This window comes from Leptonotus elevatus, chromosome 1, assembly GCF_054856555.1.
Source record: "Leptonotus elevatus isolate MCC_2025b chromosome 1, RoL_Lele_1.0, whole genome shotgun sequence".
NCBI classification, from domain to species: domain Eukaryota; kingdom Metazoa; phylum Chordata; class Actinopteri; order Syngnathiformes; family Syngnathidae; genus Leptonotus; species Leptonotus elevatus.
The window spans coordinates 41,589,558-41,606,407 of record NC_141239.1 but is presented as its reverse complement, the minus strand read 5'-3'; the positions used below and the strand labels follow the sequence as shown (position 1 = coordinate 41,606,407).

Below are 16,850 nucleotides of genomic sequence, written 5' to 3'. Positions count from 1 at the left end.
TATTTAGGGATTAGGTACAACAGGTGACTATAGGATTGGGACCAAGAATTATGAAACTATTGGTGAGGGATGATAGGTTAAAGACCAAGGTTTGGGGATTTGGGGTTAGGGACAATAGGTTAAGGTTACGGTCAGTGAGTTGAAGTTGACTGAGAGTTCAGAATTTTGAATTAGGAATAGCGGGATGAGGTTAGGGACTGTGGGTTGAGGATTTAAGGGTTAGGGACTATTGTTTAGGAACGATAAATTAAGAACAATGTGCTATAGGTTTAATTGATAGTACATACTGAGTACACTGACTATGAATTAAGGACAATGGTTTAGGGACTATGAAACAGTCAATTGGTTAAGGGCAATGTAGGCTTAGAGGCCAAGGGTCAGGGAGGACGATTTACGGCCATTAAATTCATTTTGATGGACACCTGTCAAGATGATGTGCCAGTGTAGCGCGCCCAAATCTTTTTTTTCTGAAAGCCAGAGTACATCTGAGAGGATTATGTGAGTCCAAACTAGTCTGGTGACCAGTTCTGTCACAATCCTGTGGAATACAAAATCAATACAGTTGATGCTCACCATTCACGCAGAACTTTTTATAAGTCACCTTCTGCCATGCTGTGCTTGTGTGGATGATGAGGCCTGTGTGATCAAATGGGAATGAGCTTGTTTACCTGCCGGGTGAGTAGAAGCACCTTCAGACTCCTTCTGAAGGTTTAATGCAAAAACACATGACAGTAAAAACATACCTGAAAGTGTTTTGAGATGTTTTTGTTGCCATATTCAAAAAATGACCAAAAAGTAAGCGCCTTTCTGTTTTGGAGTAAAATAACATTTGGAGATGAAAATAAAAATGATGTGCAAAATATACAAATATTTAGTGAGTTAAGGTTTTACCTGAATATGAATAAACATTTTGCATAAAAAGAAAAATAGTCACACAATTTCAAGATGCAGTCAGTTGTTGTCCAATAAAAACAAAACAAAAAATATCTCCAAATTTAGGATGCAGCAATGACATACTTAACTTCAATACTTGTGGTTTGTCAACTGCAGAATTGTGGATTTATCCCCCCCCCCCATTTTTTTTTCCATTCATTCATTCTCCGAATCGCTTAACCTCATTTTTGACCAAAGAAGCACCATTACTGAAAAACTGAAAATCAGCTGCCAATCATCAGTCAAGCATGAAAGGGGCTATCATGAGTCAGTCGGGACCAGCGGCAGCTTTTCACGGTGTGAAAAGGCCATAAATGAGAGGAAGTCTGATGCGGGTCATGGGGACCCTGACGTCAATTGCGCTAGATGCGGTTAAATCAACATCGGACACACTCCGTTTACTTCTATGAACACACTGGACACTTCATTAGGTACGCTCTCATGACTTAGATGAAAAAAAAAGCCTTGATAAATTATGCTAAATACAAGATTTACGGTTTGTATAAAAAAATGTTTCAAGGACCCGTGCCCAAACTCAAACAGTTAAGTCGGGCATTTTGGGCAAATTCACTCCGTAGTCTACCTTTAAAGTTAGAAAATGAGCCCCTGACGTCTTCAATTGAATAGGAAGTCCCTCTGTAATGCCCCCTACAAAGTTTATGAAAATTAGCTAGCACCAGGTTTACCGATCAAAAACAAATTGGGCAGACATGCAAATTATGACAGGCCACAAGAAAAAGTCACAAGGAGTATACCCAAAATTGAAGAGGGAGTAGGCCATTTTGGACAAATCCCAGCGCTTGTACTTTTAGTGAAATTCAAAGTAGGAAAGGAAAAGGTTTGTCAGGGAAAAAGATGAATGTGCTCAGAAGAAATGTGTCATTGTGTTGAAGTGTAACACAAGCAAGATTCACTTAACGTTTCTGATAAAATAATTTCATCCAGACAGGAAAACGTCTTCCTGGGAAAGAAGTACCAAGCAGGAAGCAGTCCAATGAGAAAACTCTCAAGTCCGACAATGGCAAGGTCATCTTGGTCTCATGACGTCAAAATGTGAACAGCATGTTAAAGACAACTATTATTTTGATACCTTTTCAAATTAAACCAGGAAATGCATTGGTCCGTTCACGGCTCAAACAGCTGTTATGTCGTGAATTTTGCTGTTCAACTCCTTGTTAGAGAATTAATTGTAAGTTGAGTAAAAAGTACTCAAAAACTGAACAGTTTGTGCATTCAAGAGTTTTCAGATCAAATTAAGTTCACCTGTAAAGTGTTAGTTCCCCCGAAAGCTCAAGCTTAAGCCTTAACTGAAGACTCTTCAGTCATTTACGATTACAAAGACATTAGGGTTCTATTTTCCTAGACAGACGCTTGGCATAAAAATGGCCGCCTCTTTATTTTCATGCCAAGGCAAGTCTACTTTAGCTTGCTGGCTGTTCTGGCTGACGGAGCTTCTGACACAAAAATGGATTAGATTATAGACCCACACTAACCAAGTCTAATTTGTGGCGCAAGTGGCGTATTGCGGTTTTAGTGGATTTAATTGAGGCACAGGTAGACAGATTCGGCGGACATGTGTGGTGGGTGTCAACATGTTTCATCCCTAAATATGACAACAGCGTGGGACAATCCTGAATCATTTCAATCAATTCGTTGAAGAAATGATCATTATCTTAGAAAAATATTTTAATAGGATCCCCACCAACTGTGCGGCACAAGTGGTGGGAAGAGGCGAGTCACACCCACAGATGCACGATCGATTGATAGTGCAAGCCGGTCTCTAACTATGCACACCACATGCACGGCTGACAATATCATTTGCAAGGGTAGATCTTGCAGTTTACCTGTAAAATGCACTTTGTGCGCGCCAATCTCATGTACGGGTCCCAGCGAGTCAATTTCTGCTTCTGTAATGTCGAGCACTTTGTGCGCTTCCACCGCCCGGATTTAAATGGGAATGAGGAGAGCTGCTTCGATTGGCCGGGAGCATGGTTGTTATAGTTTTGGAATTTTCATTTTAGTTACCGGTAGTTTTGGTTTGGTTTTGTGTTTTGTTTTTTAAATGTAGTTATTTTGAATTAGTTTTCAGGGTGGTTCTGTTAGTTTTTATTAGTTTCAGTTATTTAATAAATGCTTAGTTTTTGTTTAGTTTGAGTTAGTTTCAGTGTTAGTTTTAGTTTTAAATCAAATGTGTATTACTTGTGCGCAATATAAAATAAATACCATGGTAAAAAGAAATCTACTTAAAATCAAATTTAAAATCATCCCCAAAGGATCATGCATTAAATTAATTACCAAAGACTAAAACAAAGGACATTTTTGCTATAATTATAGTTAGTTTTGTTTTTATCATGAAAACAAATTATTTGAAGGCTTCCAGTGGTCATCAAAGAACTTAACATAATGGTTTGTACATAAATGTTCACAAAAAAGCCTTTGTCTTTGATATTTTCAAAAGCAAGGTGAAATTGTTTAACTACCCTTAATTGTATTTGTTTACAGTACAAAACATGTATGATAATTGCTCCAAGACTCCTTTTGTCATTGATGTTAAGGTTTATTGAGCACTCGACACTAAATGTTGGTTACACAAATTGATTAGGTTGACATTTTAAGACAAAGTTATCCACAAAAACTTTGACTTTTGACTAAATTATACAACTTTGTATTTTATTTCACGTCTAATTTTGATGTTTACAAAAAACATGAACATAATAAAAGTTCTAATTATCATAAAGAAGGGCCTCTCTCAGCGAAGAGGGCAAGTAGGGCCCAGATAAAGTCGCTGCGTGCGTGAGCTGCCTTCAGGCAAGTTATCATCATCATCAGCTTTAGCATGCTATCTGCTGACTCCACACATGCAACATCAAGACACACCCTGAGCCAATAAAGACACATAGTGTGGTCAAAGTGAGCATTTTCTTTGGAAAGGCTGGAATTGTTACGGTGCATCATTACAGTAAATGACCTGACATACAACAAACACCAGCATCGGGGAAATGTTGAGTAAAAGTCAGGTTTGCCATGTTTGAAGGTCATATTTGAATTATTTCATAATTTAATATGGGTGGTCCACAAGGAACCCCAAGTGATCCGTCAGCCACTGACTCAATGCTTGAATTTTCCACCAAATGTTATGACAATTTCCAAGTTGTCTGTTAGGAGTTCCGACAGTTTTAAAAGTATGCGCACTTAAAAAAATATATATATATATATTAACGTATGTGAGCTTTTTAAAATAGATTTTTCAAAAAAAATTTAAGCTTCATTTTTAATTCCTACAATTGACTATCAACCAGTCCTGGGTGTACCCTGCCTTTTTCACAAAATCCATCAGGATAAGCTCCAGCACACTTGAAACTCTAATGAGGACAAATGTTGAAAATGGATGGATTTAAAAAACAAACCAAAAACTATTTTTCATTGTTTATATAGATGTTTGACTTTTTTCAGAATATGCAGACAATGTGCAATTCATATGTAGATGATCTTTTAGATTTAACACAATGTTCCAGTTTAAAAAAACTATATATCATCTACTTTTCAATATTTTTATTTTACTTGAATTTGTCAATATTTAATGTAAAAGTTACAATTTCATAAAAATGTTTAAAAGGTTTTAAAAAAAAGAAGCACAATCTACTTTTTTTTTAATTAGTTTTTTTAGTGTAAGATTTTGTAAATGATTTCTGACTTGTAGTTACACTGTAAAAAATATTTTCTGATTTTGCTGCTTTTTTTTTTTTTTTGTTTTAAGTAAAATGTTTTATTCAATAATATACTGACAACTTAAACACACAAACATATTGTTCTTTAAAGCATTTATTTGCATTAAAAAATGGTCAGAATACTAATAATGTCCAGTATGGCCTTTATATTTCTTTTACAATAAACTTATTTTGGGATTTAATATTTTGAAAACAGAAATTAGTTTTGGTCATTTCTGTTGTAGTGGGTAAAAGGAAAATTATTTCATGCTTAGACAAAGCAAGGAAAAATAAAGTTTATTGACTGAGAAAACTTGAAAAGCAAAAATTACACCGGGCATTTATTTGACTGTGAACCTAGCGCCCCCTACAGTGAACACTGGACTTTACAGGTAAACCATACGATCGTGTTACACTTAAAGTCTAATCTCTCATGTTCCCTGATGAATAAATAAAAGCTGGAATCATTTTAAAGTTGTGTACTCATTTCTCCCTACCTCCTGTTGCTGGTTAGGCAAACATGTTTACACGAGAGGAATGGTTGCCAAGGCTGGGGAGTTGATGTCCCTCAAGAAAATCACAATCAGAGTGTAAACAGTATTGCAAGCAGAGATTTTATTCAACCAATCCAATTAAGTCATTGCAAACACCAAAACAAGTACAGTATCTGTAAACCGTTACGCCATATAAAAAAAAGAAAAGACAAAGGCATGTTCATGACTTATTACTGACCTTGCATTCATTAAAACAAAACCCGCCCTCCCCGTCGAACACACCTGACGAGCTGAAGAACGGCCGGGCATGAGAATTCATCGTAGCACAGCCGCGTGGCTTATTTTGAGGCAGTGCTAGTCATTAGTGGCCCAGCGGCTCGGCGTCAAGAGTGAACGAGGGGGAGGCGAACTGGCCTTTCCCCAAAAGGACTGCTTGGCCCAATTGTGCTGTTTCATCACGTTGTTGTTGTTTTTTTAAGCAGGAAACTGTTAGGGAAAGGCAGTTTTAGTCCTTTTAAACCAGTTTGTTTACATGATGACGCATGGCGCGCGGCTCTTGGTGATCTTCGTCAGAGGTTTGCCATCGCGAGCTTTCTGGATGGTTTCCATTACCTGGATAAATGTGGGATAAACAATAAAAAGTTACAAACCTGCTTTTTTTGCATTTGTTAAAAAATATCTTGAGAACAAACCTATTAACGCTCGTGAATGCACCACTGTCTGAGAAACGCTGTAAAACTCAAGTCTTTGCATGGATGTATGTGCGGAATAATCGTCACTTCAAGATTGAGAGTCTCGATAATTTTTTTGAAACCGTAAGTAGTGAAAATAGTTTACATACATTGGAGTAAGCCTGTTTTGTTTAAAATTGATACCTGCAATTCTACAGTGCACTGAACGGTGTAAGTCACAAAGGTTATCACATGCACATTCATTTCCCTCTACTGAACAGCTCAACCAGCACTTTGTTTTATCTACCGCATAACTCATGGCTCTAAGACCTTTAAAGCTTACACAATTTTAACAAAGCATTTTAAAATGTATTTGAACACAATGGAAGCAAAAAATGTATAAGAAGTACTATTCATGCATGTGCTTTTAAGAGGCAGGGCTCTCCTTTCACACGTGTACACAATGGCAAGTAAATGTAAATGTTGCATGGGTGTGATTGACGACACAAGGAACACTGCATACCACAAATGTTCACGGGTCATTGTGACTCACAAAAGTATTCTGAGACAGTCACAATTCAACTCCCTTGTTTATGGATTATTAGTGTTTAAATATTTAGCAGTTCTGACTTCACTACTGCGTTAGCGTTGGTTGATAGAGACGCTTTAGATATTTCTTCCTACGAGAAATATGTACCTTGGCTCAATAAAAAGGCTGGGCAAAACTTCACTACGGCGCATTCAAATTTGCGTACGTAATTATTTGGGTTACATCGACGCCGTAAGTTACACGCTGTTTTCGTGCGTAAAATATGATTAAAAACTACTTACATCATCCTCATATGGGAATCCTCCGAGGTCCAGCTTGGAGAAAACCAGCATCCCGTTGATCTCAATCTCAAAGCTGGCTATAAAAGATAGAGGGTGTGACTTTTAATTAAATCTCCTTTCACACTTCCGGGTATAGTTGTACTAATTATTTACCTCTCCGGCCCACGAAGCCCGACACGTCCGCATCGGGAAACTCGTCCTTGACAACTCGGGCGAGCTCCCGATAACGGGGCTCGTAGCCTCAGTTGCCGCTGGAGGTGATGGGAGAATCTCGGTTAGCTTCGCAGTTAGCTACACATAACAACCGCATCACCTTTAGCCTTTTATAGGTGACTAACATGGTACACACACATCACACAACATAAAGAGCGCAATAATGTTATAAGATTACCAGTATTCCACTCGAATTGTCACCACTCCCATTTTTTTATTTTGCTGAGGATCTCCGCGTTTCAACACAGGTTAGCACAAGTGTAGCCAATGGCCGTTTAGCATACAGTACTGTATATAAAGACTTCGCAGGGGGGCGGGGCTGTAGTGACACCGGGGCAAACGCAAAGGTCACGTGACAGGGACGACGTCTGTCACAAGGAGCCACCCGGGAGCTCTTTATACTCTTTATATTTCCCACGTTTGTTTTACAATTTTACTGCGTTCAAAAGAGAAACAATCGTGGCTGCTTTTCTAATGTTTAAATGAAACTCCACTAGTCGTTACACATCTGCTCATTTCTTTGTAGTCCACCCACGGACGTCTCCACCACACACACATCACACCACACCACTCTTGCTAAATGTGCTTTCGGGCACTCCCAGAATTTAGAAAAACAAAAGATAGATGTCCATAAGTGGTTAGGGGTTTTATTTTTTATTTTTTACTACGGGAAGACAGAAATCTGCTACTTCGGGGTTTTGGCGAGAAGCTCAAACTAGAGTAAAGTAGGGTTAATATATAATACGAACACGTTCCAAAATCACGTGTGCTGTTTTTTTCGACAGCTGCCAATAAGTGACTAGCTCAACTTAACCCCGCCCCCCTCATTAACAATGGTAAACATTAACAAGATACAGAATAAAAGAAAGTCTTGTGTGTTTCTCATGATTCTCACCACAGTTAAAGCGTAACATGGTCTGTGTGAAATGGGAAGAGCGAGTCGGGAAGAATCAAAGCGGACGTCGTCTCTTGAACAGCTATCACTGGAACTAATAGAAATGGGAACAATCTGTTCCAAAAACTTGAGAGAGCGTAAAATGATCTGTCATGCAAGTGTAAAAACAAGTTAACCACAGTTGATAATAAAACACTTAGGTAACAAAGGCGTGAACTTGCGTCTGCTCACTTTGTGTCACTTCCCTTGTGAATTGATGTTTTGAGATGCTATTTATCCATCCATCCATCCATCTATCCACCCCCGCCTCTCTCTATCTCTCTCTCTCCATGCATCCATCCATCCTTGATAGGCCAGCAATTAGTGTATATATGCCCATTAGAGAGTCATCTCAGGGCATTTTTTGTGTGGTAGTCTAAACAGAAGGGTTTTTTGTCAAATTGAGTTGAACACAAGCATGCAGAGGGTACAACACCATTTTGCAGTCGCTTATTTAATTTTTTTCACACAAAAAAATACAGAATCTTATAGTTGTCTCCATCCCCGTTTTGCATTTTCCACAAGAAAGTTCTCATCGAGATTTGTGGTGCATTTAGTTATGAACAAGTGTGTTACATTTCAAGCAAATTTAAATAGCTAGGAGTAGTGATGGCAAAATGAAGCTTCATGAAGCACTTGTAATATTTTTTTACTCCTCTAGGTTGAAAGATGCAGTGGAAATGTAATCAATTTCCTTTGCACTAGCCTTTATATTTAAACCAAGAGCACCATCTCGGGGAGTCAAAAAATATCACAAGTGCTTCACGAAGCTTCGTTTTCCCATCACTAGCTAGGAGTACATTGAAGCAGACAAACACATTCAACAAGTTTTAGGTAGACTTGCACCAAAAACAGGTTTCTAGAATAAAATGTATTGAGGTGAACCTGCGTGAGAAATTAAACAATGAAGGTGGCTTGTCACCCTGCTTGCCAGAGGCGTGTATAGTCGCATGTGGTCCTTTCTGGCGACCTTCAGACCTCCATAAAGGCATAAAATCGGGAATGGTGGGGTCTGGTTGAACAGAGTTTGGCTCACATGTTTTGCAGAGACAACGTGACATGTTGTGTTTATGTTTAGAAGAAGAAGAAGAAAATAATGGCGACCAGTGAGCAATCAGGTAAGTCAAACTCTGCGCCTTTGCGAGAATGTTCATAAGCTATGTTTAATAGCTGCCAAGAGCCCTCTGTGGGTGTGACTGGAGGAACAATGTTGATGTACTGTAGACAGGTTCGACTGCAACGAGATGAAGCATATATTTTTCCTGGGTCAATGATTTTATAGTGTTCATTAAAAAGGCTGTATTCTATTTAGTACTCTCATATTGTTAGCAGTCAAATATTCACAAATATATATATATATATATATATAAATGTATGTTTATCAAATGTATAGCAAAATAGGTAGACACTAGACATATATAGGTACCTTTATGCTTATCAAATGTATAATAATAATAATAATAATAAAATACAAACTTTAAAAAATTGACAAAACTTTTTAACTTACACTTTTGACTAACTAAAAACTTTTTTTCTTTGAATTAGGCTGGTAAATGCTACCTCCTAGTGGTCACCAATATGTTACCAAAAACTATTCCTTCCTGATAAAGCTAAGGAAGCCAAAATAGCCTAAAATGAGCATTGAACACACACATTTTGACTATAATAATATTGATGCTAAAATAAACATTTAGCATTATCACCTTTAGTGTAAAAATGAAATAGATATGTTAAATGTAACCTACTATATCTACTAAAAATGGTTCTTTCTTATAAAGCTAAAGTGACTCCTTAAATAAAACCCAGATCCTAGAATGAGCAGTAAACTTGCCAATTTATATTTGGATGAATGTAAAATGGGGCTATGAATGATGGTTCTAAAAGTTCCTTCCCAATAAAACTACTTCCTCCTGAAATGCTTTTTGTGTGTCTTATTAGTGGATGCTTGGCGTACCTCCCAGTTGAAGCTGGTCCTCCTTGGAGGCAGGAACTCGGGGAAGAGCTCCCTGGGGAACCTCCTCCTTGGCCAAGACGAGTTCGCCACCAAGGAGAGGACGTCATGCTTGCGACGGCTGGCCCAGGTGGGCAGGCGCTGGCTGACGGTGGTGGACACGCCCGGCTGGTGGTGCGACTTCGGCTTGGATGACACCCCCCGTGCGGTGCGCCGGGAGATCCTGGGGAGTGTCGTCCTGTGCTCCCCGGGACCCCACGTCTTCCTGGTGGTGGTCAAAGCTGGCTCGCTCTTCACGGAAAGGCGCCGCCGGTCCCTGGAGGAACACGTGGGTCTGCTTGGGCCCCGGGTGTGGTGCCACTGTCTGGTGGTCTTCACTTCATTAGAGGGGGCCAAGCTCAAGTCGGAAGGTCAAGGGTCCAAGGCCTTGAGTTGGCTGAGGAGTCAGTGTGGACAGCGGTGTCAACTTGTTGACTTGAGCGATGGAAGTCAAATCTCGGAGCTAATACAGAACATCCAGACATTAGTTGCCACCAATGGAAACAGAGTGTTTGAGATGACGGAGAGCGTCTGCATTGCTGTAGCGGAGGAGAAGAGACAAGTGGAGGAGGACGCCCACACCAGGTTTTTGAAGATGAAAACTCACAGAGCCTCTATGAGAGGTAAGGATCTCAAAGTAGGCTTTCAAACCAGGATTCATGCTTAAAAGTACAGTAAGCCAGAGTTAGGGTTCCAAGCCAAGGTTAGAATTAAGAGAGAAAATATTTTTTTAATTTTTATTTTTTTTTAATTAATTTTAAATTTATATTTATATATTATATTATATTTATAATATAAAAAAAAAAGAAAAAAGAAAGAGAAATTCGTTTTTTAAAGTAGGCTTAGGGTTTTAAAGAAGACTGGGTTTCAGGCCAAGGTTGGCATTTCAAAGTAGAACTTCAAGTCAGGGTTAGAATTTCAAACAAGGGTTTACAAAAATGGCTTCAAACCAGCGTTAAGGTTTCAGATGAGGGTTTCAAGACAGATTCGATTTTCAAATAAGAGTGAGGATTGGTATGTCAAGCCAGATTTAGGGTTTGTCTACGGATTATACGGATAATGTTTAATACCTGTGTTATTGTTTCAAAATAGTGTTTTAAGAGAACATTAGGTTTCAAGTCTTGCATCCAACATTTCCAGAGCGGGCTCGCCCTCTGCCTGACATCAGGATTGTGCTTCTGGGAGCAAAAGGTTCTGGAAAGACGTCTTCTCTGAACACCATCCTGGGCCGGGACCAGGGGTTGCGGCCCTTGGGCAGGACAGCTCGTTGCACAGTGGGTCGAAGCACGGCCTTCGGGAGGCAATTGACGGTGGTGGACACACCTGGATGGTGGATGAACTTCTTGGGCCACGAGACTGCCGCCTTCGACCGCCGTCAGATCCGATTGGGACCGTACTTTTGTGCTCCGGGCCCTCACGCCTTCCTGCTGGTGGTGCGTCCGGACCGTGCCTTCTCCAAAACCTACCGGCAGGCGGTGCGGGACCACCTGGAGCTGCTGGGAGGGGATGTCTGGAACCATGTCATGCTGCTGTTCAGCTTCGGGGACTGGCTGGGCGATACGGCCATTGAGCGGCACGTGGAGAGCGAGGGCGAGCCACTGCGGTGGATAGCCGAGCGCTGCGGAAATCGAACCCACGTGATCAACAACAGGACTGCCGGTGATGGATTTCAGGTGAGGGAGCTGCTGGGGAAGATTGAGGAGATGGTGGCCGGCTGTGGTGGCGGACATTGGTGGGCGGTGGGAAAAGAAAAGGAACAGCTGGAGACGACGATGAGGGTGGAGGAGGCGAGAGCGGCGGAGAGGAAGATGAAGATGGAGCTGTGGAGGAGAGAGGCCAGGACACACCTTGGTGAGACGACATAAACATTATAGTGATACCTTACCTTGCATTACAAGTAAAGCATCTACAGTGGTTCCTTGAGATAAGAGTCACTTAAAAAATATATATATAAACAAAAGCCGTCATTTGACCAATTTTTGTCTCTGACTTGAGAGCAAAAACTTGAACAACGTTGCCAACACTAGCTTTATGCTAACACACAATGGAAAATGCCAGACACGCTAATCATTAGCATCAATAGTCACGCCGTTATACTGTAACTCTTTAATAAATGGAATTTGAACACAAGCAGTAAAAATAGCAGGCAAATACTTTACTGTGCCAGTCTATAGAAGTAACAATAGGCTTAAAATTGTCTTCTTTATAGGGTGCAAAAAAAATAAAAAATGGGGGTGGGGATATAGGATTTTTTTTATTTTTTTTTTAGAGAAACAGCATACATTACAGCTAGTCAAAGCAAAAAGTGGCCATAGGACGGCTCTCATCCAAAAATTTGGGCCACTCACATCTGAAGGCACCAATGTATTAATAAACCTGAGACAACAGTGATTACTTGGACTCACTCAATAGCAGCTTTTTGATGTTTTAGACGAGCCCCGCCCCTTCTCCGAAGTGATGCTCGTCTTAGTGGGTGGCAGCAAAACAGGCAAGAGCTCATGCGGCAACACTGTGCTGGGCTGTGACTGCTTCCACGTCGACAGCCCGACCACCTCCTGCGTCCTCGCCCGGGCCCGCGTGGCTGGCCGGGTTGTGACGGTACTGGACACGCCAGGTGGCTTCCCTCTAACCGCCGACCTCCTGAACAGGACGATGTCCTGCGCCGTGCTGGTGGTGGTCAACGCCAGTGCCGCCTTCAACGACGGGCAAGGAGAAGCCTTGGCAGCCCAGCTGGGAGGGCTCTGGGCCAAGGCCGTGGTGGTGTTCAGTCATGGCGACTGGCTGGGAGAGACGGGAATCGAACAACGGCTGGAGAGTGAGGGGCCAGTCCTGAGGGGGCTGGTGGACAAGTGCGGGAACAGGTACCACGTGTTGGACAACAAACGGCGAGGAGACGGGTCGCAGGTGCGACAGCTGATGGCACAGGTGGAGTGCATGCTAGCGGCGGAGTGTCAAGCGACCGCAGCAACATCTGCGCCACCATGCTATATGAGTGCCACGTTGTGCAATAATCCAAGTTTGCTGCTCAGTGATGGACCTCAGCTTTCAAAACACTGTAAGTCATTTAAACACAATAACAACACGCGCAATGTCACAGAAGAAATTAGGGTTTCAAATTAGGGCTACAAGCCAGGAATGAATCTGGGGTTTCAAATTGAGGTTCCAAACCTGGGTAAGGCGTCAAGACAGGGTTAGTTTTAAACGATGGCTATGGTTTAAAAAAATGAAAAAATGAAAAAAGGTTACGGTTTCACATTGGGGTTTCAAGCCTTGGATAAGGTCTCAAATTATGGTCTCAGGCCTGGGTTAGGGTTTTTGTCCAAGGTTCAGGGTTTAAAGTCAGGGTTTCAAGCCAGTGTTAATATTAGAATTTTGAGTTTCAAGCCTGGCTAGGCTGTCAATCATAGTTTAGGGTTTTATGTAAGGGTGTTGAGCCAAAGTTAGGGTTTTAAGCCATCCATCTATCCATTTACTACTGCTTATCTGGGGTCGGGTTGCGGGGGGCAGCAGCTTTAGGACAGACTTCCCTCTCCCCAGTCACTTCAACCAGTTCCTCTGGCGGGATCCCAAGGCACTCCAAGGCCAGCCGAGAGACAGCGTGTCTTGGTGGAGTAGCAGCTCGACCCATCCCGGGTGACCGAGCTTCTCACCCTATCTCTTAGGGAGAGCCCAGACACCCTGCGGAGGAAACTCATTTTGGCTGCTTGGATCCGCGATCTTGTTCTTTTGGTTACGACCCACAGCTCGTGACCACAGGCGAGGGTAGGAACGTAGATCGACCGGTAAATCGAGAGCTTCACTTTTTTGGCTCAGCTCCTTCTTCACCACAACGGGCCGATACAGAGTCTGCATCACTGCAGACGCTGCGTCGATCCGCCTGTCGATTTCCCGCTCCAACCTACCCTCATTTGTGAACAAAACCCCAAGATACTTGAAATCCTCCACTTGTGGCAGGATCTCATCCCCGACCCGGAGAGGGCACGCCACCCTTTTCCGACTGAGGACCATGGTCTGGGATTTGGAGGTGCTGATCTTCATCCCAACCGCTTCACACTTGGCTGCGAACCGCTCCAGCGAGAGCTGGAGATCACGGCTTGATGAAGCCAACAGCACCACATCATCTGCAAAAAGCAGAGATGCAATATAATGAACAGAATTGATGACAAAGGTCAGCCTTGGCGAAGTCTAACCCTCACTGAGAACGAATCCGAGCCCCCTGATAACGGGCTGTTGGTCCCTGTACGACCGGTGTCAGAGTTTGGTTCGCATTGCCAGCAGTAAGTCGGATTCGTTCTCAATGAGGGTTGGACTCCGCCAAGGCTGCCCTTTGTCACTGATTCTGTTAAGCTAGGCTTAGCATTTGAAATTAAGGTTTCAAGCCTTGGTTAGGGTTTTAAGAAAGTTTTAGGGTATGTAAATGTTTCAAGCCACTAATGCAGGGTTAAAGTTTTATATTAGGACTTCAAGCAAGGGATGGGGTTTCAAATTAGGGTCTTAAGCCTGGGTTATGACGCTGAAACAGGTTTAGCATTTCAAGCCAGGTTTACGAGTTTAAAGGTATGGTTTCAAGTCAGGATTAGCATTTGAAATGAGGGTTTTGAGCTTTTGTTAGGGGTTTAAACAAGATTTAGGGCTTTGAGCCATTTTCAAGCCAGTGTTAAAAGTTTCAAAGTAGGTTAAGGGGAAGCCCCCCCCCCTCAATTTTTTTTTTTGACAATAATATGTTCTATGCAGCCCCACTAGTCTAAATACGGTATTCTGGTTAATATTGTGTTAGTGGAATATGAGTTAAGCAGCAAAATCTAGCAGTTTCTGTCATTATCAGAAGGCGGCCATTTTGCCACTTGTTGTCGACTGAACATGACATCAATGTTGCTCAGGTCTCAGGTAACAACCAATCGCAACTTAGCTTCAGAAAACAGGTGAGCTGTGATTGGTCGTTGCCGGAGCCCTGAGCAACATTGATGCCATTCAATCGACAGCAAGTGGCATAATGCCCCCCCCCCCCCCCGATATGGATAAAAACGGCTGGATTTTGCTTCATAACTCATATTCCACAAATGTAATATTAATCAGAATGTCATGTTTAAACTAGTGAGATCACATATAACATGTTATTGTCAAGAAATGTTTAAGGTTTGACTTTAGGGCGACAAGTTAGCGTTTGAAATATGGGTCTCTATCTTTGCTTAGGGTTTTAAACAAGGTTTATAGGTCCAAGTAGGGTTAGGGTTTTAGGGTTTGAACTGGGTTAGAAACTTAAAACCAGGTTTAGGGTTTGAAGCCAGCGATACGATTTTGAATTAGCATTTCAAACCGACTTGGATTTCACAAGCTGGTTTCAAGCCTGGGTTAAGGTTTCAAAGTAAGGTTTTAAATCTGGATGCATGTTTCAAACAAGAGTTTTTTAAACTAAGGGTTAGGATATCATAATAGAAGTATGTTTATGGGTCACACATGCCTCACAATGAACTTTTTGCTTGCATTGCAGTTGCATTGAAGTGCAGAGATCCTCCCACTGAGGGTTTTGGTGAGTCCTCCATGGAGTGTCCCTCATTGGACTTAATTGAGTCTTCATCGTCTGACAAACAAGTTGCACTTCCGCCCACCGCGTGGAACAGGTGGAACGCCACTTCCTGTTTGCTGGCCATGCTTCAGGACAGACTGCAAACTTCAGTCAACATGCCAGCGTGGCACCACGTTGACCGACCCGAACTTCCCATGATGCTCCTGGTGCTGCCTCCAGCCCATCAGGGCCCACTTCCCAATGGGCCCGCCCGCCTGCAGCGCGCCCTCTGCAGCCAGACTGAAGACTGGAGCAGCCTGGAGGAGCTGGAGGCCTTCATTGACTCGTATTTTCACACGCTGTGGGAGCGACAGGCCTCGACTCCGCCGTCGCCCCAGCCCGAGGGTGCCACCGCCGCCTCAGAAGAATTCCTGCTCTCGTCTATCGATAGGAAACTCTCCAAGCTGGACGTGCTGGAGGAGATACGCGAGGACCTGGCAGAAGTGAGGAGAAGCCTGGAGTTCAGCTGGAAGGTCATGAAAGAGATCAGATGCAAAAAATAAACACCAGTGAATGACACTCAGCAGACACAACATTAGGTACACTTGCACACCAATTTAAAAAAAAGAAGTCAAATTCATGCCACTATATTTAACAATAATTTCGGGTTGCAAAAAAGGGGTATTGCTTCAAATTTGGGTTTCAATAAACAGTTACGGTTAAAAAAAAGTAGTGTTTAAATCCTGGGTTAGGAGTTTCAAGTAAGAGTTGAGGTTACAAAGTAGGGTTACAAGTCGGGATGCACCGAAATGAAACCGATAACCGGAAATGAGAAATGCTTGGCCGTAACCGAAACGCAGAAAAAAATCATAATAATTACTTTTTGTATTTTTATTTATCAAAATAAAAAACAATGTTTAATATCACTCAGATTCACCATTAGCTGCAGTGCATTTTCAACACATACACACTCAACTACAGTAATGATTAAGAAATAAATGAGGTGGATGAATAAGAATAACCACAAGCATACAGTAAGCACACAGTGCAGTGTCATGTCATTGCGTTTATTATTCTATGATAAATAAAGTTGCTTTTCTGCACATTGTTGGACGTAATAATCTGGAGATGAAGCTTTACTTTTGTGAACTTTTTCGAGTGTCGTCACTCGTCAGCCTCAATTGATTTGGGTCGCTGCTGATAACGCTGTTCTCGTCTCGGTCATGTGAAATCAATTAATTTATCGTGTAAAGGAACCGGGCGCCGTGTTGCTTATTCAACGGGGGCTTTATTTGCATTTCAGCAGCAAACAATTTGCTACGAAACTTCAGTTGCAGAATAAGAACTTCCGCGCACACCATACGGAGATCACGATACTGCAACTTTGTGCGGTTGCCATTATTCCTCGCCGCTGATTTGAGATAGCATCGAGCGTGTTAGCCTCAAGACGCTAGCTTTCGGCTACTGCTCATGAATTAACATTGAGGCGGAACGCTCACCCCGGCGTTTAATTCATACATTCATACATATGCTTGCAGCAATTTTGTTTTGCTTGCGTTACCACAACATCC

At 41.9% G+C, this 16,850-nt stretch overlaps 2 protein-coding genes across 2 annotated transcripts; one reads left to right on the top strand and one right to left on the bottom strand.

Annotated features, from left to right (window-relative positions):
- Positions 1-5,240: 5,240 nt before the first annotated feature.
- LOC147182238 (migration and invasion enhancer 1-like) lies at positions 5,241-7,193 on the bottom strand. Its single transcript, XM_086080507.1, has 4 exons — positions 7,028-7,193; positions 6,790-6,887; positions 6,637-6,713; positions 5,241-5,746 (listed from the first exon to the last, which is right to left on the bottom strand). The coding sequence occupies exons 1-4, from the start codon at positions 7,057-7,059 to the stop codon at positions 5,663-5,665; spliced, it is 291 nt and encodes a 96-aa protein (XP_085936633.1). The 5' UTR covers positions 7,060-7,193; the 3' UTR covers positions 5,241-5,662.
- A 1,686-nt stretch (positions 7,194-8,879) lies between these two features.
- LOC147182237 (GTPase IMAP family member 8) lies at positions 8,880-15,899 on the top strand. The gene is made up of 5 exons (XM_086084019.1): positions 8,880-8,901; positions 9,722-10,396; positions 10,914-11,624; positions 12,205-12,828; positions 15,265-15,899. The coding sequence occupies exons 1-5, from the start codon at positions 8,880-8,882 to the stop codon at positions 15,840-15,842; spliced, it is 2,610 nt and encodes an 869-aa protein (XP_085940145.1). The 3' UTR covers positions 15,843-15,899.
- The last annotated feature ends 951 nt before the right edge of the window (positions 15,900-16,850 follow it).